The sequence below is a fragment of the Bos indicus genome, chromosome 1, assembly GCF_029378745.1.
Source record: "Bos indicus isolate NIAB-ARS_2022 breed Sahiwal x Tharparkar chromosome 1, NIAB-ARS_B.indTharparkar_mat_pri_1.0, whole genome shotgun sequence".
NCBI lineage: Eukaryota > Metazoa > Chordata > Mammalia > Artiodactyla > Bovidae > Bos > Bos indicus.
The window spans coordinates 72868343-72894191 of NC_091760.1; the positions used below are offsets into that span (position 1 = coordinate 72868343).

Here is a 25849-nt window from a genome sequence, read left to right on the forward strand (position 1 = left end):
ACAGATTAGCTCCCAAATATAGTGGCTTAAAACAACAAACATTATCTCATTGTTACTGGGCCTGGTACTTAGAGATTTAGCTGGGTGGCTTTATTTCAGAGTCTTTAATGAAATCTTTGCTAAAACTTTCCCAGTGACTCAGCAGTAAAGAATGAACCTGCAGTGCAGGAGCCGCAGGAGACGTGGGTTTGATTGCTGGGTCAGGAAGATACCCTGGAGTAGTAAATGGCAACCTTTCTAGTATTCTTGCCTGGAAAATTCCATGGACAGAGAAGACTTTGGGCTTCAGTCCACGGGCTCACAAAACAGTTGGACACAACTTAGCAAGTAAACAACTGTCATTTGAAGGCTTCACCACAGGGGCTAGAAGATCCAATTCTAAGATAAACATAGTGAAAGTATTAGTTGCTCATTTGTGTCTGGTTCTTTATGATGCCATGAACTGTAGCCCATCAGGCTCCTCTGTCCATGGGGTTCCCCAGGCAAGAATACTGGAGTGGGTAGCCATTCTCTTTTCCAAGGGATCTTCCTGATCCAGGGATTGAACTCAGGTCTCATGTATTTGGGGCTTCCCAGGTGGTGCTAGTGGTAAAGAACCCGCCTGCCAATGCAGGAGACAATAGGAGATGCAGGTTCAATCCCTGGGTTGGGAAGATCCCCTGGAAGAGAGCATGGCAACCCACTCCAGTATTCTTGCCTGGAGAATCCCGTGGACAGAGGAGCCTGGTGGGCTACAGTTCATAGTGTTGCACAGAGTCAGACACAACTGAAGCAACTTAGCACACATGCCATATGAGCAGTGTGTGTGAGTTCTAGTTGTTCCACGTGATTGCCAATACTTGGTATGGGTAGTCTTTTTAATTGTCTTATGGCTTTAATTTGTGTTTCTTTAATAACCAGTGATCTGAAAAATCTTTTCATGTGTTTATTTGCCACTCATGTGTTCTCTTTGGTAAAATACCAGATCTTTAGCTCATTAAAAAAAATTGAGTTATCTTCTTATTGCTTAGTTATAAGAGTTCTTTCTGCATTCCATGTATGTCTATTGTCAGATAAATGTCTTAAAGATACATATTTTCTCCCAGATTTTGGCTTATCTTTTTTATTTTTGTAGCTATAGCTTTTGAAGAACAATAGTTTTTAATTTTGATGAAGTTAATTTATTGATTTTTTTCTTTTATAATTTTCTTTGTTGTGTACTATTAAATGTTTTCCTAACCAAAGTTTACTAAGATTTACTCTGTATTTAGTTTAGATTTGTGATCCATCATGAGGTAATTTTTATACATGTTGCATGGTAAGAGTTAAGGTTCATTTTTGATCATAAGGCTGTCCAGTTTTTGTTCTAGCATCATTTCCTCAAAAAATTATCTTTTCCTTATTGGCGTCTTTTGTTAAAAACAGAAGTTGACCCATTTGTATGGATCATTTCTGGACTCTTTTGTTTTATTGATCTTACTTTTGCCTATTTTTAATACTGCAAATGCCTTGATTACTGTAGGTTTCAATAATGAGTCTTAAAATCAGATAGGATAAGTATTCCAACTTGGTTCAATTTCTTTTCAAAATTAGTTTGGCTATTGTTCAGTTCAGTTCAGTCACTCAGTCGTGTCTGACTCTTTGTGACCCAATGAATTGCAGCATGCCAGGCCTCCCTGTCCATCACCAACTCCCGGAGTTCACTCAAACTCCCGTCCATTGAGTCAGTGATGCCATCCAGCCATCTCATCCTCTGTCGTCCCCTTCTCCTCCTGCCCCAAATCCCTCCCAGCATCAGAGTCTTTTCCAATGAGTCAACTCTTCGCATGAGGTGGCTGAAGTACTGGAGTTTCAGCTTTAGCATCAGTCCTTCCAGTGAACACCCAGGACTGATCTCCTTTAGGATGGACTGGTTGGATCTCCTTGCAGTCCAAGGGACTCTCAAGAGTCTTCTCCAACACCACAGTTCAAAAGCATCAATTCTTTGGTGCTCAGCTTTCTTCATAGTCCAACTCTCACATTCATACATGACTACTGGAAAAACCATAGCCTTGGCTATTGTAGGTCCTTTATATTTCGATATACACTTTTTAAATAAAGAAAAAAAATTGTTTTTGGCCACATCACATGACACACATGATCTTAGTTCCCCAACCAGGGATTGAACCCATCTCCTACAATGGAATCATGAAGCACAAGGAAAATCCCATTTCCATATATATTTTAGAGTCAAGTATTAAACTTCTGTAAAATGCCTTACTGGGATTTGGAGTGAGATTTCATCGAATCTAGAGATTAACTTGTTGAGAATTGTCATCTAACTAATAATGAATTTTCTAATCCATGAACACAGTGTATTACTCCATTTATTTAGGTTTTATTTCATTTCTCTTGACAGCGTTAAGTCATGCATACCTTTTGTCAAGTTTGTCCCTAAGCATTTCCTATTTTTTGGTGCTGTTGTAGGTGGTATTTTTGGAAAGTTCAATTTGCAGTTGGTCATTGCTGATGTACAGAAATAGCACTGTTTCTTGTACATTGACTTTATTTCTACAACTTTGTTAAAGTCACTTATTAGTTTTAGTAGTGTTTTCTGTAGTTTCTCTTTAGTTAAGTTTGTTCGTTTGTTTTGTTTTTTAGATTCCATGTATAAATGAAATCATATATTTTTCTTTCTCTGTCTGACTTATTTTACATAGCATAATACCCTCTAGGTCCATGCATTTTGTAGCAAATGGCAAATATTGGGAGTCCTAGACATGACAGTCAGACAGGAAAAATAAATGGAATCCATACTGGAAAGGAAGGTGTTAAACTGTCAATGTTTGCAGATGCCATATGATACTGTGTATAGAAAATCCTAAAGGTGCCACCAGAAACTACTGGAACTTGTCAATGAATTCAGTAAAGTTGCAGGATACAAAATTAATATGCAGAAATCTGTTGTGTTTCTGTGTACTAACATTGAAGTAATCCCATTTACAATTGAATCAAAAAGAATAAAATATGTGGGAATAAATCTAAGGAAGTAAAAGACTTCTACTTGGAAAACTATCAATGATAATTTTGACAGTGATCAAAAAATCACTGATCAAATAAAAGTGACATAAACAGGCTCATGGATTGGAAGAATTAATATGTTAAAAATAACCACACTACCAGAGGCAGGCTAGAGATACAGTATAATCCTTATCAAAATCCCAAAGACATTTTTCACAGAACTAGAAAAAAAAATTCTAAAATTTGTATCAAGTGCAAAAGACCCCAAATAACCAAAACAATCTGAAGAAGAAAGCTAGAGGTGTCACACACCTACATTTCAAACTATACTACAAAGCTACAGTAATCAAAACAGTATGTCAACGACACGAAAACAGGCACATAGATCAAGGGATCAGAGTTGAGAGTCCAGAAATGAACCCACATTTATACGGGCAATTACTCTGGCAGAGGAGGCAAGAATACACAATGGGGAGAAGACAGCCTTTTTAATGGATGGTGTTAGGAAAACTGGGCAGCTGTATACAAAAGAATCAACTGACTGTATTCTCACATAATATACAAAAATAAAGTCAAAAATGGATTGAATATTTTTGGAAGCCCAAATTGGACTAAAAAAGCTTTTATATAGTAAAAGAAACCATTGACAAAATGAGAAAGCACCGTGGTGAATGAGAGAAGATATTTGCAAGTGTTATATGCAACAAGGGATTGATACCCCCAATATTCAAGGAACTCCTATACCTCAACATAAAAAACCCCCAAAACCATACCCCAATTAAAAAAAAAAAAAAAGGTCAGAGGACCTAAATAGACACTTTTCCAGAGAAGAGATGCAAATGACCACCGGGCACATGATAAGATGCTCACCACCGCTAAGGTATCAGGGAAATGCAAATCAAAACCACAGTGAGATATCACATCACACTTGTCAGAATGGCTTTTATCAGAAAGATAACTAAGTAACAAGCTTTTGTGAGGATGTAGAGATGAGTGAATCCTTGTGTGCTATTGATGGGAATATGAATTGGTATAGCCACTGTGGAAAACAGTAAGGAAATTTCTAAAAAAACTAACAGTGGAACTACAGTATGGTCCACCAGGTTCATTCTTGGGTATTTAATCAAAGAAAACAAAAATACTAATTAGAAAAAATATAAGCAACCCCTATGATCATTGCAGTTGTATTCACAGTAGGCAAGATACGGAAGCAATCTAAGTGCCTGTCAACAGGTGAAGGGATAAAGAAGATGTGGTATATCTACTATGTGTATAGTGTATATACAGGAATATTACCCAGCCATAAATAAGAATGAAACCTTGTCATTTGTGACAATATGGGTGGACCTAGTGGGTATTAAAGTTATTTTCAAATTCAGTTGTAACAAAATTGATTCCTTGTGGTGTACAGTTTTATGAGTTTTAACAAATGCATACAGTCGGGTCTCCATACCTCTATCAAGATACAGTTTCATTAATTCTGCTGCTGCTGCTGCTAAGTTGCTTCAGTCGTGTCTGACTATGTGACCCCATAGATGGCAGCCCACCAGGCTCCTCTGTCCCTGGGATTCTCCAGGCAAGAATACTGAAGTGGGTTGCCGTTTCCTTCTTCAATGCATGCATGCATGCTAAGTCACTGCACTCATGTCTGAATCTGTGTGATGCTAAGGACAGCAGCCCACCAGGCTCCTCTGTCCACAGGATTCTCTAGGCAGGAATACTGGAGTGGGTTGCCATTTCCTTCTCCATTCATTAATTCTAGAAATACTCTTATTAACCATTGTTAGTCAACCTTCCCTCCCTTCCCCACCATTGGAAACTGTTTATAGTTCTGCCTTTTCTGAAATGTCATATAAATGGATTCATTTAGCTTGTAGCTTTTTGAATATGACTTATTTTACTTATCAAAATGCATTGAGATTCATCTATGTGATTGCAGTTATTAATAGTTCTTTCTTTTTCTTGATGATATAGATATTGTATAGATATACCATAGTTTGTTTCTCCAAGGAAATTTGGGTTGTGCCCAATTTTTGGCAATTAAGAATGAAACTGCTATAAATATTTGCATACAGATTTTGTTATGGACCTAAGTTTAAGGTGGATGAAGAAGGGGATGACAGAGGATAAGATGGTTGGATGGCATCACTGACTCAATGGACATGAGTTTGAGTAAGCTCTGGGAGTTGGTGATAGACAGGAAAGCCTGGCGTGCTGCAGTCCATGGGGTCGCAGAGTCAGACGCAACTGAGCGACTGACCTGAACTGAACTGAATAAATGATATCATATATGTCTTTCTCTGACTTAATATACTAATTTCTAAGGGCATTCAAGTTGCAGCTAATGACATTATTTCATTCTTTTTATGTCTGAGAATTTTTATCCATCCATCTGTTGATGAACATTTAGGTTGCTTCCATGTCTTCACTATTGTAGATAGTGTTACTGTGAATATTGGGATGCATATCTTTTCAAATTAGAGTTTTTTTCTGGAAATATGCCCAGGAGTGGGATTGCTGGATCATATGGCAGCTCTATTTTTAGTTTTTTAAGGACTCTCCATGCTTTTCTCCATAGTGACTATACTAATTTATTTTTCTGCCAACAATGTCAGGAGGTTTCCCTTTTTTCCACACCTTCTCCAGCATTTATTATTTGTATACTTTTTAATGATGGCCATTCTGACTGGTGTGAGGTGAGATCTCACTGTAGTTTTGATTTGCATTTCTCCAGGAATTATCAGTGCCGAGCCTCTTTTCAGGTACCTGTTGGCTATCTGTATGTTTTCTTTGAAAAGATGTCTGTTTAGGTCTTCTACCCATTTTTTGCTTGGGTTGTTTTTTGGTCATTACTGAGTTGTGTCAGATGTTTGTATATTTTGGAAATTAAGCCCTTGTAGGGCACATCGTTTGCAAATTTTTTTCTCCCAATCTGTAGGTTTTTTCATTTTGTTCATGATTTCTTTGCTGTTCAAAAGCTTATGAATTTGATTAGGTCTCATTTGTTTATTTTTACTTTTATTTCTAGTACCTTGGGAAACTGACCTAAGAAAACAGTTGAGTTTCATTAGTTTTTGTCTTTCAAAGAATTTACCCATCTCATCTATTGAATTCATCAGCATAAAGTTGTCCACAAATCCCCTGATTATCCTTTCTGAATACCCATAGGGTCTGTGGTGAAGTCTTTTCTCTGCTTATTGTAGGACATTGTGTCTTCTATTTTTTCTGATCACTTTGGCTGTTGTTGTTTTTGCTTAGTCATTAAGTCATGTCCAACTCTTTGTGACGCCATGGACTGTTGCACTCCTGACTTCCCTGTCCTTCACTGTCTCCCAGTTCAGTTCTGTATAGTTCAGTCACTCGGTTGTGTCTGACTCTTTGCGACCCCATGGACTGCAACATGACAGGCCTCCTTGTCCATCACCAACTCCCACAGTTTACTCAAACTCATATCCATTGAGTCGGTGATGCCATCCAACCATCTCATCCTCTGTCATCCCCTTCTCCTCCCGCCTTCAGTATTTCCCAGCATTAGGGTCTTTTCAAATCAGTCAGTTCTTCACATCAGGTGGCCAAAGTATTGGAGTTTCAGCTTCAGCATCAGTCCTTCCAATGAATATTCAGGACTGATTTCCTTTAGGATAGACTGGTTGGATCTCCTTGCTGTGTGAGGGACTCTCAAGAGTCTTCTCCAGTACCACAGTTCAAAAGCATCAATGCTTCAGTGCTCAGCTTTCTTTATAGTCCAACTCTCACATCCATAGATGACTACTGGAAAAACCATAGCCTTTGTTGGCAAACTAATGTCTCAGCTTTTTAATATGTTGTCTAGGTTGGTCATAACTTTTCTTCCAAGGAGTAAGCGTCTTTTAATTTCATGGTTGCAGTCACCATCTGCAGTGATTTTGGAGCCCCCAGAAATAAGGTCTGTCACTGTTGCCACTGTTTCCCCTCTATTTGCCATGAAGTGATGGGACTGGATGCCATGATCTTAGTTTTCTGAATGTTGAGTTTTAAGCCAACTTTTTCACTCCTCTTTCACTTTCATCAAGAGGCTTTTTAGTTGTTCACTTTCTGCCATAAGGGTAGTGTCATCTGCATATCTGAGATTATTGATATTTCTCCTGGCAACCTTGATTCCAGCTTGTGTTTCATCCAGCCCAGTGTTTCTCATGATGTACTCTGCATATAAGTTAAATTAGCAGGGTGACAATATACAGCCTTGATGTACTCCTTTTCCTATTTGGAACCAGTCTGTTGTTCCATGGCCAGTTCTGACTGTTGCTTCCTGACCTGCATATAGATTTCTCAGGAGGCAGGTCAGGTGGCCTGGTCTTCCCATCTCTTTCAGAATTTTCCACAGTTCTTTGGAATCCACACAGTCTAAGGTTTTGGCATAGTCAATAAAGCAGAAATAAATGTTTTTCTGGAACTCTGTTGCTTTTTTGATGATCCAGTGGATGTTGGCAGTTTGATCTCTGGTTCCTCTGCCTTCTCTAAATCCAGCTTGAACATCTGGAAGTTCATGGTTCACCTACTGTTGAAGCCTGGCTTGGAGAATTTTGAGCATTACTTTGCTAGCGTGTGAGATGAGTGCAATTGTGTGGTAGTTTGAACATTTTTGGCATGCCTTTCTTTGGGATCGGAATGAAAACTGACCTTTTTCAGTCCTGTGGCCACTGCTGAGGTTTCCAAATTTGCTGGCAGATTGAGTGTAGCAACTTTCACAGCTTCATCTTTTAGAATTTGAAATAGCTCAACTGGAATCCCATCTCCTCCACTAGCTTTGTTCGTAGTGATGTTTCCTAAGGCCCACTTGACTTCACATTCCAGGATGTCTGGCTCTAGGTGAGTGATCACACCGTCATGGTTATCTGGGTCATGAAGATTTTTTTGGTATCGTTCTTCTGTGTATTCTTGCCACCTCTTCTTAGTATTCCCTGCTTCTGTTAGTTCCATACCATTTCTGTCCTTTATTGTGCCCATCGTTGCATGAAATGTTCTCTTGTTTTCTCTAATTTTCTTGAAGAGATCTCTAGTCTTTCCCATTCCACTGTTTTCCTCTATTTCTTTGCACTGATCACTGAGGAAGGCTTTCTTATCTCTCTTTGCTGTTCTTTGGAACTCTGCATTCAAATGGGTATATCTTTCTTTTTCTCCTTTGCCTTTCACATCTTTTCTATTCTCAGTTATTTCTAACGCCTCCTCGGACAACCATTTGGCCCTTTTGCATTTCTTTTTCTTGGGGATGATCTTGATCACTGCCTCCTGTACAATGTCAGGAACCTCCGTCGGTAGTTCATCAGGCACTCTATCAGATCTAATCCCTTGAATCTATTTGTCAATTCCACTATATAATCGTAAGGGATTTGATTTAGGTCATACCTGAATGGTCTAGTGGTTTCCCCTACTTTCTTTAATTTCAGTCTGAGTTTGGCAGTAAGGAGTTCATGGTCTGAGCCACAGTGAGCCCCTGGTCTTGTTTTTGTTGACTGTATAGAGCTTCTCCACCTTTGGCTGCAAAGAATATAATCAGTCTGATTGCAGTATTGACCATCTGGTGATGTAGAGTCTTCTCTACATGTGTAGAGTCTTCTCTTGTGTTGTTGGAAGAGGGTGTTCGCATTCTCTTGACAACACTCTTTTAGTTAGCCTTTGACCTGCTTTGTTTTGTACTCCAAGGCCAAATTTGCCTGTTACTCCCGGTATCTCTTGACTTCCTACTTTTTGCAGTCCAGTCCCCTATAATGAAAAGGACATCTTTTTGGGGTATTAGTTCTAGAAGGTCTTGTAGGCCTTCTTAGAACCGTTCAACTTCAGCTTCTTCAGCATTACTGGAAGGGGTACAGACTTAGATTACTGTAATATTGAATGGTTAGTCTTGGAAATGAACAGAGATTCTTCTGTCATTTTTGAGACTGCACCCAAGTATTGTATTTCAGACTCTTGTTTACTATGAGGGCCACTCCATTTCTTCTAAGGGATTCTTGCCCACAATAGTAGATATAATGGTCATCTATGTTAAATTCAACCATTCCAGTCCAGTTTAGTAGGCTGATTCCTAAAATGTTGATGTTTACTCTTGCCATCTCCTGTTTGGCCACTTCCAGTTTGCCTTGATTCATGGACCTAAAATTCCAGGTTCCTATGCAGTATTGCTCTTTACAGCATCAGACTTAACTTCTACCACCAGTCACATCCATAGCTGGGTGTTGTTTTTGCTTTGGCTCCGTCTCTTCATTCTTTCTGGAGTTATTTCTCCACTGATCTCCAGTAGCATATTGGTCACCTACCGACCTGGGGAGTTCATCTTTCAGTGTCCTGTCTTTTTGCCTATTCATACTGTTCATCTGATTCTCAGGGCAAGAATGCTGAAGTGGTCTGCCATTCCACTGGGGTTTCCCTGATAGCTCAGTTGATATCAGTTATATGTGGAATCTAAAATACAGCACAAATGAAATTATCTTTCAGACAGAATGAGACTTACAAAGAGAAGAGACTTATGGTTGCTAACGGGGAACGGAGGTGGGAGATGGAAGAATTGGGAATATGGAATTAGCAGATGCTATTATATATTGAATGAATAAACAACAAGGTACTAATATATAGCACAGGGGCTACATTGAATATTCTGTAATAAACCATACTGGAAAAAATATGAAGAATACATATATATATATTCAGTGTATATATATATATTTGTATGTATGTATTATATATATGTGTGTTTACAAGCAGAGTGGTTCAGTGTGTGTGTGTGTGTGTGTATACTGAATATATAAATTTCTGCTTGTAAACTAATTTACCAAAAACTAATATAACATTGTAAATCAACTATACTTCAGTAAAAGAAATTTTGAGAAGGAGATATCAGAAAACTAAACAGGTTTCCCTTGTGGTCTACTGGTAAGGATTTTCACTGCTGTCACTAGCGTTCAGTCCCTGGTCAGGGAACTGAGATTCCACAAGCCTCATGGCATGACCAAAAAAAGAAAAAATAGAATTGAAGAAACAGAATCTGTATTGAAAAAGCTCCCATATACTGTAAAGTTAAAGCTACATTTACATAAAACCTAGCAATATCAACCCTAGGTATTTGCCCATACAGATTTCTCAATAGGCAGGTCCCAGAGTTTGCTCAAATTGATGTTCATTGAGTCGGTGATGCTATCTAACCATCTCATCTTCTGCTGCCCTCTTCTCCTTTTCCTTTCAATCTTTCCCAGCATCAGGGTCTTTTCTAATGAGTCAGCTCTTCATATCAGGTGGTCAAAGTATTGGAATATCAGCTTCAGCATCAGCCCTTCCAATGAATATTCAGAGTTGATTTCCTTTAGATTAACTGGTTTGATCTCCTTGCAGTCCAGGCGTAAGAGTCTTCTCCAGCACCATGATTCGAAAGCATCAATTTTTTGATGTTCATACTTCTTTATGGTCCAACTCTCAAATCCATATGTGACTACTGAAAAAACTGTATCTTTGACTGTATGGACCTTTGTTGGCAAAGTGATGTCTCTACTTTTTAATATGCTGACTTAGGCTCGGAGTTTATCTATTTTAGATCTTAAAAAACTAGCTTTAGGTTTCATTAGGTTTTGGCTGTTGATTTCCCGTTTTCTATTTAGTTACCTTCCAATCTGATCTTTATTATGTCATTTCTTCTGCTTAACTTGGGTTTAATACTTTGGGATTAACATTATACAAAACCTTTTTTCCTTTAAAAGTGAATTCGACAGATTTTGAAACCCTGTACTCAACCCATACTGTGCGTGTGTGTTTGGCATTTAGACAAGGACATAATACTTTTTGCTTCTAGCCAGATTCCATAAAGATTGAAGTATCTCGATGCTGTTTTTAGTTAGTTGAAGGACATAGGATTTTCTTTTTGTTTTGAATAGTGATTTTTCTGCCTGTTTATCTGCTGTGTTTCAAATTCTGAATGAAGTATATCTATAAATTATGAAAGTACTTGACATTTCCATGCCAAGCCTTATGAAATTTACCACACGTAGAGTTAAATATATGTGGCATCCGTTAAGTGGTGTAAAATATTTTTGTTAAGAAATAAAATTTTATCCTCGTCTTTAATCTTAGCAATCAATTAAGGGCTGTATAATATTTATTTAATTCAGAATGTAAGACATTGAAATCCACACGTCTTCTCAAATGAGAAATGTCTAAGGTATAAGGAAGTTCTAGTGTTTTCATTTCTTATGTTTTAGTATATTAGAAAAAAGAAATTCCTGTGGTGGATAGAGTAGAATTTGTATTAGTCTTTTAGGTTGTCTTCTAAAGCCTGAGTTAGAATCAAGGCAATAAATTGTATTTCAGTCCCTGGTCAGGGAACTGATTGAAAATTGTATTTAAGTATTAATACACATTTGATTTACTCTGTAAATAGTAATTTTATTTTTTAACAGATTAAATTGGCTTGAGAATCAGTTTCTTTTTTAAATATTTATATCTTATGCAATGTTCAGTAAGAAGTGTAGGTATTATTAGAATTGGAATATTGTTGGAGGGATGTAATATTTATAGAACTACATGAAAATTTTTTTCTTTGTTTACTTTTCTAATTGTTTAATGTTCCTTTTCTTTTAGATCCTATTTGACCAAACCCAGAGATCAATTAAGGCACAACTTCAGAACTTTGTTAAAGAGTAAGTCAATTTCAGTGAAAAGAAAAGCAGCCAAGATTACTTCTGGGAGTTATCATTTGAGAGAACCTAGAATCATACTTTCAGACTTACTAAAAATATGGGAGTTTTTATTTGTTTTTTGCTTTGTGAATTTTATGTTGCATATTTTTCTGAATTACTCTGTAAGAAATCAGGTTTCATGCTTTTCCATGAATAACTTATGGAATTTGTATTCAGGATACATAGTTCAAATTGTTAATAGATAAAACAAATTTTTAACGTAAATAAATAATCTGATGACCTTTAAAAATAAAAGCAGATCCCAAAAGTGGTTGAAATACCATCAGTTATTCTAGTTATCTCCATATAGTATTTTCTTTGTAGAGAAGATAATAGGATTTATGAGAATGAGTTATGAAGGTGCATAATAAGTAATGAAAACAAGCCTTTTGTGTCACAGTCATCACATTTTATGTGTGAAATAAAATGAAACTGGAAATAAAAAAAAAATCTGACCTTTCCAGGTATGGATGTTTGCCTTTTCTACATTAATAATTTCAGTTTTTCTCTTTTAATCCCTGACTAAGAATATATTATATTACATATAAGGTTGATTAGGATACAGTATTCAGTTCAGTTGCTCAGTCGTGTCCGACTCTTTGCAACCCCATGACCACAGCACGCCAGGCCTCCCTGTCTATCACCAACTGCCAGAGTCTACCCAAACCCATGTCCATTGAGTCGGTGATGCCATCCAACCATCTTATCCTCTGTCGTCCCCTTCTCCTCCTGCCTTCAATCTTTCCCAGCATCAGGGTCTTTTCCAATGAGTCAGCTCTTCGCATCAGGTGGCCAAAGTATTGGAGTTTCAGCTTCAACATCAGTCCTTCTAATGAATACCTAGGACTGATCTCCGTTAGGATGGACTGATTGGATCTCCTTGCAGTCCAAAGGACTCTCAAGAGTCTTCTCCAACACCACAGTTCAAAAGCATCAAATCTTTGGTGCTCAGCTTTCTTTATAGTCCAACTCTCACATCCATACATGACCACTGGAAAAACCATAGCCTTGACTTGATGGACCTCTGTTGCCACAGTCATGTCTTTGCGTTTTAATATGCTGTCTAGGTTGGTCATAACTAATTCAGGTATTACAAGCTATAAATAGTGGCAGAGCTCATAATGCACTTCTGTCTTAGTAGATTAGAATTTGTTGTACTGGAGGTGATCTCTTGCAGATTGTTTATAAATTATTTCATAAAATATTCAGAATGTCCTTATAGTATATATACATGAAAATTTATCACTTCCTATAAAGAGTTTAAAGTCTTTGCTAGGCATATTTTATTATTGTTTTTGTTATTTTAAAGTTATTCGTCTTCAAATTATTTTGCCTAATTCCCTGGTAGAAGAAGTAAAAGCAAAGGGATGTTATGTATTTACCTAAGGTCATTAATGAATGGAGGTTTCAGATTTTCAGACTGTTACCCTTTACTGGTACATAATTCTTTTAGAGGGCTTCCCAGGTGGCTCATGCGTGCTGAGTCGTGTCTGACTCTTTGTGACCTTATGGACTGTAGCCCACCAGGCTTCTCTGTCCATGGAATTTTCCAGGCAAGAATGCTAGAGTGAGTTGCCTTTTGATTCTCCAGGGGACCTTCCTGACTCAGGGATCGAACCCTTATCTCTTGTGTTTCCTGCATTGGCAGGCAGGTTCTTTATCAGTTGAGCTACCAGGGAAGCCCTCTAAAAGAATTATGTACTAGTAAAGGGTTATAGAGAAGGCAATGGCAACCCACTCCAGTATTCTTGCCTAAAGAATCCTGTGGACAGAGGAGCTTGGTGGGCTGCTGTCCATGGGGTCGCACAGAGTCGGACACGACTGAAGCGACTTAGCAGCAAAGGGTTATAGTATCCATTTCAATAGTCTGAGCTTCCCTGGTGCCTCAGATTGTAAAGAATCTGCCTGCAATGTAGGAGACCTGGGTTTGATCCCTGGGTTGGGAAGGTCCCCCGGAGTAGGAAATAGTAACCCACTCCAGTATTATTACCTGGAAAATCCCATGAACATAGGAACCTGGTGGGCTACAGTCCAGGGGATCACAAAAAGTTGGGCATGACTGAGCAGAAGGTGAAGGGGAACTAAAAAGCCTCTTGATGAGAGTGAAAGAGAAGAGTGAAAAAGTTGGTTTAAAGCTCAACATTCAGAAAATGAAGATCATGGCATCCGGTCCCATCACTTCATGGGAAATAGATGGGGAAACAGTGGAAACAGTGGCAGACTTTATTTTTTGGGGCTCCAAAATCACTGCAGATGGTGACTGCAGCCATGAAATTAAAAGACGCTTGCTCCTTGGAAGAAAAGTTATGACTAACCTAGATAGCATATTGAAAAGCAGAGACATTACTTTGCCAACAAAGGTCCGTCTAGTCAAGGCTATGGTTTTTCCAGTGGTCATGTATGGATGTGAGAGTTGGACTGTGAAGAAAACTGAGCGCTGTAGAATTGATGCTTTTGAACTGTGGTGTTGGAGAAGACTCTTGAGAGTCCCTTGGACTGCAAGGAGATCCAACCAGTCCATTCAAAAGGAGATCAGCCCTGGGTGTTCTTTAGAAGGACTGGATGCTAAAGCTGAAACCCCAGTACTTTGGCCACCTCATGCGAAGAGTTGACTCATTGGAAAAGACTCCGATGCTGGGAGCAATTGGGGGCGGGAGGAAAAGGGGACGACGGAGGATGAGATGGCTGAATGGTATCACTGACTCGATGGACGTGTGTTTGAGTGAACTCCGGGAGATGGTGATGGACAGGGAGGCCTGGTGTGCTGTGATTCATGGGGTCGCAAAGAGGCGGACACGACTGAGTGACTGAGCTGAACTGAACTGAGCACACAGTACACACACTTCTTTTAGACAGTATTATATGTGTGTATTTGTAAAATTTATTCCTTCTTTTGGCCTACTAATTTTCTTCAATAAGAAATAAATGTTGTTTCTTTAAATGTGGTCTATACCTTTGTAGGAGAAGGCAATGGCAACCCACTCCAGTACTCTTGCCTGGAGAATCCCATGGACAGAGGAGCCTGGTAGGCTGCAGTCCATGGGGTCACTAAGAGTCAGGCACAACTGAGCGACTTCACTTTTCACTTTCATGCATTGGAGAAGGAAATGGCAACCCACTCCAGTGTTCTTGCCTGGAGAATCCCAGGGACAGAGGAGCCTGGTGCGCTACCGTCTATGGGGTCTCACAGAGTCGGACATGACTGAAGCGACTTAGCAGCAGCAGCAGCATACCTTTGTAATGTATACTATTCCCCAATGGCTCAGGTGGTAAAGAATTTGCCTGCCAATGGAGGAGACTCTGGTTTGATCCCTGGGTTGGAAAGATCCCCTGGAGAAGGCAGCCCACTCCAGTATTCTTGCCTGGAGAATCCCATGGACAGAAGAACATAACAGGCTACAGTCCATGGGGCCTCAGAGGAGTTGGACGGGACTCAGTGACTAAAACAACAATAGGACCACCCATAACAGTAAATCAAGGACTTGTCTTAAGAAAATCCCTTAGATTTCTAGAGCTTATCCCCAAAACACAAAGAACTATAATTTCTGGGAGAGGACCCTTGGAACTTGCATTTTTAAACAAGTTCCCTGTGGTATATGCTACTGTTTAAAAATCATTTGGTTAGATATTAGTGCATGTCCCAAAATTTGTCTTTAGAAAAAACAAATTAACTTTGCCTTTTATGTTTCTGTAATGTTAATTTGATAATTCATTTTTTAATTTGAATTGTATAAATTTAAGTCAGGAAATGCTAGTTGACTATATTAGGGAATATTATGTGCTCATAGACTAATATATGTATTAGTTGGAAGAACTATTGAGTATCATTGCAAATAAATAAATAAATATGGCAACATAAGAATAAATTTTTCAATGTTATTTTGCTGAAGTGTTTGATCCAGAAAGTTTTATAAAAATTTCACTATTTTAATTTTTTTAGAGATCTCAGAAAATTCAAAGATGCCAAGAAGCAGTTTGAAAAAGTCAGTGAAGAAAAAGAAAATGCGTTAGTAAAAAATGCTCAAGTGCAAAGAAACAAACAGCATGAAGTTGAAGAAGCCACAAACATTCTGACAGCAACAAGAAAATGTTTTCGACACATAGCCCTCGATTATGTACTTCAGGTTTGTTTATTATATGTTTTCAAAAATTGCTTACTAAACATGTTGGGCTTCCCTCATAGCTCAGTTGGTAAAGAATCTGCCAGCAATGCAGGAGACCTGGGTTTGATTCCTGGGTCAGGAAGATCTCCTGGAGAAGGAAATGGCAATCCACTCCAGTTTTCTTGCCTGAAAAATCCCATGGACAGAGGAGCCTGGAAGGCTACAGTCCAGGGGGTTGCAGGAGTCCGACATGACTTAGCGACTAAACCACCACCACCAAACATGTCGTTATTTTTGAGTGATTGCATTGAAGGGAATAAATTATGCTATTTCTTTTAGTTTAAAATTAAGCCATGTTCTTTTGTGAAAAATTTTCATGTGTCTGGGTGTTTATCTGCATATGCCCTATACATGTGTGTATACCTTAAGTTCTGATTTCTTCCCCTGTTCAATTAACATTATCTCTTTTCCTTTTCTAAATATCAGTAAAAGGATTATTAATTGCTATATTTTATTCTGTGGATATACTGTGTCAATTTAATTAATATCCAGTTATTAGATGTATAATTGCCAGTTTTTGCTGGCAATACTTAAAATACAGTTTTCAGTAAATACTTAATGATAATATCTTTGTATATAAATCTCTTGCAACACTTCTGATTATTTCTTTAGAGTGGATTCTAGAGATACAAAGGGCTCACCATATTGCCAAATGAAAAATATTTCTAGAAATAATGTTCTCATGTTTGCATTAGGTGCTGCTTTTGAAAAGTAGAGATCGATATTTGATAAGATGCCAGGTGATCTAAGACAGAGAAGTCCCTTTAGATTGTTGACTTAACAATGGTCACAGAGTATTTCGTTAAAAAATCCTGAAGTAACCATATTGCAAATTAGTGATTAAAAACTACCCAGTTAACTTTGCAAAAATAGTAGAAAGTGACCTTATGATTTTTTTCTATTAAATTCCTACTCAGTAAGTGGGAGGATAAATTTTTAAAAGTACAGTCTATTAATTAAAGACTTCTAGAACTTAGCAGCAGCAGCAGAATGGAGTAGTCTGTATTTCCTATTTCCTCTTATCTATCTCACACTTATACCACTTCCTGCTGTAATATGAGCACTGAGATTCTGTCTACCCCATTCTTCTGAAATGGCTTGCGTTAAGGTCTCATTCGTTAGAAATATTTTACTTTTTAACCGACTTGACTATTGTGTTCTATTGAAATAGTAGACTACACTCTCTTTCTTGAGACCTACTTTCATCTTGATCTTAAGCCACTTTCAGGCCGTCATCATAACTTCTGTTTCTTTTCACATTGTATGATCATAACATCATAACTCCTTTGTGCACCTTTGCAATCTGACTTTTAGGGTTCCATCTTTGGTTTTCCTGTTTTCTGACTTTATGATTTTCCTTATAGTTTCATCATGTCCTTTGCTTGAATTATTTCCATATATAGATGATGAAATCTACTTTTCTCCTGAAGTACTTTGTCCCTTTTGTGTCCAAAACTGAAATCTGTCTTCTCAAATGGCTTCTTATTTGTTACCAAACTGAGTGGTGTTACCCTCTTAATCATAGAAGCCAGACTTGGAGAATCATACTAGATATTCTCCTCATTCTTAGCTACTACAAGTAACAATCGAAATTGCCTTGAAAAGTTCTGTGTACCTCTTAAATCTGTTCTTTCTCAATCTGCTGCAGCCCGAATTCTTATTGTTTCTTTTCTGGAGTATTCAGATGTTCTCATAAAAATTGATCTTTCCTGCATTACTTTTAACCTGCTCTTTAGCAATCCATTCTGTGTTCTGTGGTCAGAACTACTCAAACTTCTCCCAGCAAATGAGTCATCTTGTCTCTGTTTCCTCTGTGCTGCCGTATTATTGTCATACACATTGCTGTTAGAGCACTTCTCTCATTTATTGTGATTATTTATTAATATGTCTTTCTTACACCTAGATTATATTCCTTCTGTCTAGTCAAGTGGTTAGAAAATAGATAGGTAGTGTTTTTTGAAAGAGTGGATGACTTAATTTAAAATTTTATTTGGGGAGGGACAGTTAGCTAAAATATTGATTATTGTCAAATTTACACATTGTAAACTATCCATTTCCTTTGGTGTCCCTCTAGTAGTTTTAAGTTAGGACTTCACCTCTCTTGTAAGTTATTTGTTTGAATTTTTCTAATGAGAACTGTTGTATTATTTCATTATAAGGCCAAACTCTCTGTTTTAGAGAATACTAAGTAATAAATATTCAAATTTACAGTTTGTCATGCTTTAACTTCTCTAAATATTTTAATATACTTTTGTTTTTTCAAGTGTATGCTGTTTTTCATTGTCAAACAGAGGTATTTTTAACATTTTTCTAAGCTTTTACTTAGAGCATTTGGAAGTTACTGTTTTAGTTCTCAAAACTGAATAGACCTTGAAACAGACATGCAGAATAAACTAGTGCTTAGGTAAGCAATGTTATTAGATTTTTGGGGGCCTGTTTTTGTTTTCTGCTCAGTGCTTTAAAATTATAACAGGTAAAATATTCACTGGGAAGGACATATTAAAAGGATACATATTCTGTAATCTTTGGGAAGTTTTAGCAAAGAATGAATGATTCTTTTTTGTAAACATTTAATTTCACTAAGTTGATATATAATAACGGACAAAAATAAAATGCTTGTTGTGAATTTCTAAAGTTGGGAGAGATACCGTAGAAGGCAAATTTTGTAATTACTGATCTTTCAATAGTTTGGTCTAATTAAAATATTTATTTATGGTCCATTAATTTGTTTAACAAATATTTATTGAGTGCTTAATATATACAACTTGGAGAATACATCTGGGAATAAGGCAAGACCTTGATGTCATGGAGCTTATGTTTTAGCTGGGGAAATGACATAAGTAAATAAAATGTAAGGTAGTTAAGAGTACTAAAAGGAAAATAAATAGGGTTGATACACTAAAGAGTGCTTGAAGGCCTAATTTGAACCTTTGTGAGGAGATAGTATTTAAGTTTGGACCTTATGGATAAGAGCCTCATGCCTGTTTGGGCAGAAAATCATGACATGAGGACAAAACAAATAGTATGAAGGCCTTGAGGTGGGAATAGTCATGGGCTGTGGTTGGAGTACAGAAAAGGGGAATGTACTGTAGTAGAAAATTAGGTTGGAGCGGTAGCAGGAGCCTCTTCACAAAGGGCCTTGTAGGCTACAATAGGGAGATGTAGGTTGGGAAATGGCAACCCACTCCAGTGTTCTTGCCTGGAAGAGTCCCAGGGACAGGGGAGCCTAGTGGGCTGCCGTCTGTGGGGTCGCACAGAGTCGGACACGACTGAAGCGACTTAGCAGTAGCAGCAGCAGCAGGTTGGGAGTTGGAAGACTTTAAGATAAACATACACGATCTTATTTATTGTTCAAAAAAGCACTCTGGTTGCTGTGTGCAGAATGAAGTGTAAAGAGTCAAGAGTGGAAACAAACTAGTTTAGACTATAGTAACAGTCAGGAGTACATCATGCAGATGTACATTATATGCAGAGTATATAATGTACATTATATGCAGAGTACATCATGAGAAACGCTGGGATGGAAGTAGCACAAGCTGGAATCAAGATTGCCGGGAGAAATATCAATAACCTCAGATATGCAGATGACACCACCCTTATGGCAGAAAGTGAAGAGGAACTAAAAAGCTTCTTGATGAAAGTGAAAGTGGAGAGTGAAAAAATTGGCTTAAAGCTCAACATTCAGAAAACGAAGATCATGGCATCCAGTCCCATCACTTCATGGGAAATAGATGGGGAAACCGTGGAAACAGTGGCAGACTTTGTTTTTTTGGGCTCCAAAATCACTGCAGATGGTGACTGCAGCCATGATATTAAAAGACGCTTACTCCTTGGAAGGAAAGTTATGACCAACCTAGATAGCATATTGAAAAGCAGAGACATTACTTTGCCAACAAAGGTCCGTCTAGTCAAAAGGCTATGGTTTTTCCAGTGGTCATGTATGGATGTGAGAGTTGCACCGTGAAGAAAGCTGAGTGCCGAAGAATTGATGCTTTTGAACTGTGATGTTGGAGAAGACTCTTGAGAGTCCCTTGGACTGCAAGGAGATCCACCCAGTCCATTCAAAAGGAGATCAGCCCTGGGATTTCTTTGGAAGGAATGAAAGTGCTGAAACTCCAGTACTTTGGCCACCTCATGCGAAGAGTTAACTCATTGGAAAAGACTCTGATGTTGGGAGGGATTGAGGGCAGGAGGAGAAGGGGACGACAGAGGATGAGATGGCTGGATGGCATCACTGACTCGATGGATGTGAGTCTGAGTGAACTCCGGGAGTTGATGATGGACAGGGAGGCCTGGCGTGCTGTGATTCATGGGGTCGCAAAGAGTCGGACACGACTGAGCGACCGAACTCAACTAAACTGACTGAACAGTCAAGAAAAGATAATAGCAGTTGGTGGTAGTGATGAAAGTGGTGAGAATTTATATTAAGGATGTATGTTGAAAGAGCAATTAGGTGAGGAGAGTGGAGAAAAGATGAAATTCTAAGAAATTTTAAAGTTTATCAAGGTGATAGTTTTATCAGTACAGTACAACATGGCCAGTTTTTCTTTGAGTTGAAAAATGATGAGAGTTTCATTGGTATGTTTGTCTAAAAAATGTTTTTGCAAAAAGCAGGTCAAAAGCTGAAAAAGTCAAACTTTGTTTTTATTTACATTTCTGGAAAAGTATTAAACCATTAGAATAAGCAAATTTTACAACATTGCATTCTGGATTAGTTTTTTAAATAGTGTATAAGTGATTAACCAAGTTCGTTTTCCCTTCAGATTAATGTCCTTCAATCAAAAAGGAGATCAGAAATCCTGAAATCAGTAAGATATTTATTGAAATGATGTTCTATATATTTTAATATGAAGTTAAATGTATATATTTAAGTGTTTAAAATAGCATCATATGTATATGTATATATGTTTGTTTGTTTATTGACTTATTTATTCCAAGTTTATAATTGATCTTCTTAATGATGTTTGTATACTTCTTACATGTCACTAAACCACTTTTTTCGTTTGTTTTTTTATGTTACAGTTATTTATATATGTCTCATCCATTAATATATTGTAAGTTCCTTAAAGCAGACATTTATATATTTGAGATTGAGAGCATACATAAATAGCATCATTTTATAGAATTTTCCCCTTAGGGTTGTTGATGTATCAGCTTTTTGGAATGCAGGTAGAAAACAAACAAGTTGAAATGTGAAGGCGTGAGAACAGTGATTTTCTTATTTGCCTTTTTTTTTTTTTTGTCTTAAAGCTAACAAGGAGGTGGGCAGAGGGTGGTAGTGGTATGGACAATATAGTCTTTTGTATTTTGAGACCCTAGAAATAATTTCTTCTCTGATTTTGTTCACTGAAAATTTTTTTCCTTCTAAAGGTTTACTGAAATTGTTTTTGATCCTTGTCCCCAGCTAGCTTTTTCCTAAATTCTGTTAATATTTATGTTATTTCTTATCAGATGAGTACATTATACTTCCTGTTTACATCCACTTCCTTTTCGAGACTGAGAGCAGTGTGTATTATTTGTAGAAAATTAGAAAATAAAATGTATGAAGAAAGAATAAAAGTGCTACAAATGCTACTACCAAGAGAGAACCACTGTTGTGGCTGATGTAATTTTTGTCTTTTTTATGTGTATGTGTGTGCCTATTTGTGTGTGTACATGAACATTTATATCTACCTTTTAAAATGCTGTTTAATTTTTTTAAAGCAAAACAAAATAGGAATCTGAACATACTCTTCTGTAATTTTTTTTGTACTAATACACTCCAAAATCATCATGTGTTATTAAATATTTTTTTATTTAATGATGACCTTTCTGGCTAGATAGAATTCTTCCTTGTGAATATAGTAGAGGTCCGTCTAGTCAAGGCTATGATTTTTCCAGTGGTTCATGTATGGATGTGAGAGTTGGACTGTGAAGAAAGCTGAGTGCCAAAGAATTGATGCTTTTGAACTGTGGTGTTGGAGAAGACTCTTGAGAGTCCCTTGGACTGCAAGGAGATCCAACCAGTCCATTCTGAAGGAGATCAGTCCTGGGTGTTCTTTGGAAGGAATGATGCTAAAGCTGAAACTCCAATACTTTGGCCATCTCACGTGAAGAGTTGACTCATTGGAAAAGACTGATGCTGGGAGGGATTGAGGGCAGGAGGAGAAGGGGACGACAGAGGATGAGATGGCTGGATGGCATCACTGACTCGATGGACGTGAGTTTGAGTAAACTCCGGGAGTTGGTGATGGACAGGGAGGCCTGGCATGCTGCAATTCACGGGGTCGAAAAGAGTCGGACACGACTGAGTGACTGAACTGAACTGAACTGAACTGAGCAAACATTTTTTTGAAGGGCCTGGTAGTAAACATACTAGATTTGGGGGTCCATAAGCCTCTTGATGAAAGTGAAAGTGGAGAGTGAAAAAGTTGGCTTAAAGCTCAACATTCAGAAAACGAAGGTCATGGCATCCTGTCCCACCACTTCATGGGAAATAGATGGGGAAACAGTGGAAACAGTGTCCGACTTTATTTTTCTGGGCTCCAAAATCACTACAGATGGTGACTGCAGCCATAAAAGACGCCTACTCCTTGGAAGGAAAGTTATGACCAACCTAGATAGCATATTCAAAAGCAGAGACATTACGTTGCCAAAAAGTTTCGTCTAGTCAAGGCTATGGTTTTTCCTGTGGTCATGTATGGATGTGAGAGTTGGACTGTGAAGAAGGCTGAGCGCCGAAGAATTGATGCTTTTGAACTGTGGTGTTGGAGAAGACTCTTGAGAGTCCCTTGGACTGCAAGGAGATCCACCTAGTCCATTCTGAAGGAGATCAGCCCTGGGATTTCTTTGGAAGGAATGATGCTAAAGCTGAAACTCTAGTACTTTGGCCACCTCATGCGAAGAATTGACTCATTGGAAAAGACTCTGATGCTGGGAGGGATTGGGGGCAGGAGGAGAAGGGGATGACAGAGGATGAGATGGCTGGATGGCATCACTGACTCGATGGACATGAGTCTGAGTGAACTCCGGGAGTTGGTGATGGACAGGGAGGCCTGGTGTGCTGCGATTCATGGGGTTGCAAAGAGTCGGACACGACTGAGCGACTGATCTGATCTGATCTGATGATCTGTGTTGCGGTTGCTCAGCTGTGCTATTGTAATGAGAAAGAAGTCATAGACAGTATGTAAATGAATGGCATGACTGTTCCAGTATCAACATGGAAGTTAGAATTTTACATAATTTCTACGTCATTAATATATTGTGTCTTTTTTTTCATTTTCGTTAACCATTTAAAAATGCAAAAACCATTGTTAGCCCGTTGGCCATCCAAAAACAGGTAGTGGGGTTGGATATATTTTGTGGGTTACAGTTTTGACCTTGTTGAGTTCAGTCGCTCAGTCGTGTTTTTTTGCGACCCCATGGACTGCAGCATGCCAGGCCTCCCTGTCCGTCACCAACTCCCGGCGTTTACCCAAACTCATGTCCATTGAGTCAGTGATGCCATCCAGTCATCTCATCTCTGTCGTCCCCTTCTCCTCCAACCTTCAATCTTTCCCAGCATCAGGGTCTTTTATAGTCACTCAGTTCTTTGCATCAGGTGGTCAGCGTGTTGGAGTTTCAGCTTCAACATCAGTCCTCCCAGTGAACACTGATTTCAATGAAGGACTGATTTCCTTTAGGATGAACTGGGTGGATCTCCTTGCAGTCCAAGGGACTCTCAAAAGTCTTCTCCAACACCACAGTTCAAAAGCATCAATTCTTTGGTGCTCAGCTTTCTTCACAGTCCAACTCTCACATCCATACATGACTACTGGAACAACCATAGCTTTGACATGACAGACCTTTGTTGGCAAAGTAATGTCTCTGCTTTTTAATATTCTGACCTTGAATATTATCATAGATTAACTTTACCCTTTAAAGGACTTTTGAGTAATTTCCCTGTTTTTGACATGAAATGTAGCATTATATAGTGATCATCCTAATGAATAATATGATTATTTCCTTCAGATAGATTAAGGTAAGATATTACTTAGAGAATTTAAGCATTTATTGAGACTTTTTAAAAAGTACTCTCAAGTTATAAGGGTTACACAAAATTTTCACTAATAGTGTGTGAGAGTGAACATTTCTGCATCTTTTAACAACACTGGGTGTTGATTTTTCCCACTTTGCCCATAATTTGATAGATAGAAAATTTCATCTTAATGTTTAATTTTGGATTTCTTTGATATAAATGAGTATGATTGTCCCCCTTCCTCTCCCCCCTTTTTTCTTGGTCATTTATGTTTTCTGTTTATGTCCTTTGTCTCTTTTCCTGTTGGGATCTTCATGTTTTTCAGATTAATTTGTAACATCTCTTACCTACTAAGACTATTAACCCTTTGTCATATGCTTTTTCCTAGTTTATTGTTTATCTTTTAATACACTTATTATGCATTTTGATGTGCAGGCATATTGTACATTTTTATGTACTTGTAACTATCGTTCTTTATATATAATTATATATATATATATATAAATTAAGCATAATTTTAAAAAATCATATTCACGAAATTGTACGACTGACATCTAATTCCAGAATCGTCTTTTAGTGAGCTTTGTCCTTTTGTCATTGTTTTTTATTTTATTGGTTTTTCTCTTTCAAAATAATTTTTTTTCAAGGATTCTTGAGTATTAAGGACCTTATGACCTATTTTAGATTTCAGAGAACTAAGCAGATGTCTCTTTTTGCTAAAAATAACATGGCTATTCAGAGGATTCTTTCAGTCCTGTGATTGAGTTATTTAATTCCTTCTAATGTGAAAACTTAACTAATAAAAATGAGTTTTTTTTTCTCTCATGAATAGTTAAAATATAGGAAAACAGAAAAAATTTTAACCCATTAATGACAGTTTTGGATTTTTGGAATGAATATAACAAAATCGCCATATTGGCAAAGCCTGTTGCCTCATTTTATTTTGGTATTTTTGAGAAAAAAATGAGCATTCCCCTATTTCATGTTTAGTGATCTACAGGTTGTAAAGTGTTTGTGATTGTTTTGAGAGCTTATATCACCTTCTAATCTTTTGATGTTTTATTTGTAATTTAAGATTTGCCAATGAGTTTTGTTGAAAGATACATAGACATTTTATAATGTACCTGAAAAGATGGTGATGCTATTGAAAACTTGATTTTTTGAATTATTGCAACCTTTTAAGAAAAATGTTTCAGCTTAATTTTAAATGGTTTGATATTTTGTGCTCTGGTGAAATAATTTTTTAACAATACATAGGATCAGAATTTAAGTTTCAGAATGTTTATTTAAGAATTGATTCAAAAATGGTGATCATTTTTTCCTCCTTTAGATGTTATCCTTTATGTATGCCCATTTGGCTTTCTTCCATCAAGGATATGATCTGTTTAGTGAACTTGGGCCCTATATGAAGGATCTTGGTGCACAGGTAATGTGCTGTACTTCTTGTTTCTGTGTTATATGCCAATATCTGTATTTTTTTTTAAGTGTATATATTTGACATTTTCATTTCAGGTATACAGTAAAATAATTTAATATGTTAGTATGTATATACTGCACAATGATCATCACCATATAAATCTAGTTAACATCTACCTTACATAGTTATACATTTTTTTTTTCTGATGAGAACTTTTAAGATCTACTCTCTAGCAACTTTCACATATATAAAACACTATTATTAACTATAAATACCATGTTGTCTTTGACATCCCCAGGAGTTGTTTATTTTACAGCTGGAAGTTTTGTACCTTTTGACCCTCATCTCCCATTTTGCCCACCCCCAAAACCCACCGCTAGCAACCTCCAGTCTGTTCTTTCTATGAGTTCTTTTTTTTTTTAATTCCACTTATCAGTTCATTCCCATCACACAGTAGTTGTCTTTCTCTGTCTGACTTATTTAACTTAGTGTAATGCCCTCAGCATCCATCCATGTTGCAAAAGGCAGCCTTCCCCATTTTTTATGGGTTAATAATACTGCATTGTATATTAATACCACATTTTTGAATTCGTCT

At 37.5% G+C, this 25849-nt stretch overlaps 1 protein-coding gene across 5 annotated transcripts in view; it reads left to right on the forward strand.

The window, feature by feature from the left end:
* ACAP2 (ArfGAP with coiled-coil, ankyrin repeat and PH domains 2) overlaps positions 1 to 25849 on the forward strand; it is a 171905-nt gene that overhangs the window by 92200 nt on the left and 53856 nt on the right. For all 5 annotated transcript variants that reach the window (XM_070789553.1, XM_019957630.2, XM_070789558.1 and 2 more), the window contains 4 exons: positions 11581 to 11639; positions 15619 to 15802; positions 20605 to 20649; positions 25168 to 25263. In XM_070789553.1, the coding sequence (XP_070645654.1) occupies positions 11581 to 11639; positions 15619 to 15802; positions 20605 to 20649; positions 25168 to 25263 (384 nt within the window). The remainder of the gene's footprint in view (positions 1 to 11580; positions 11640 to 15618; positions 15803 to 20604; positions 20650 to 25167; positions 25264 to 25849) is intronic.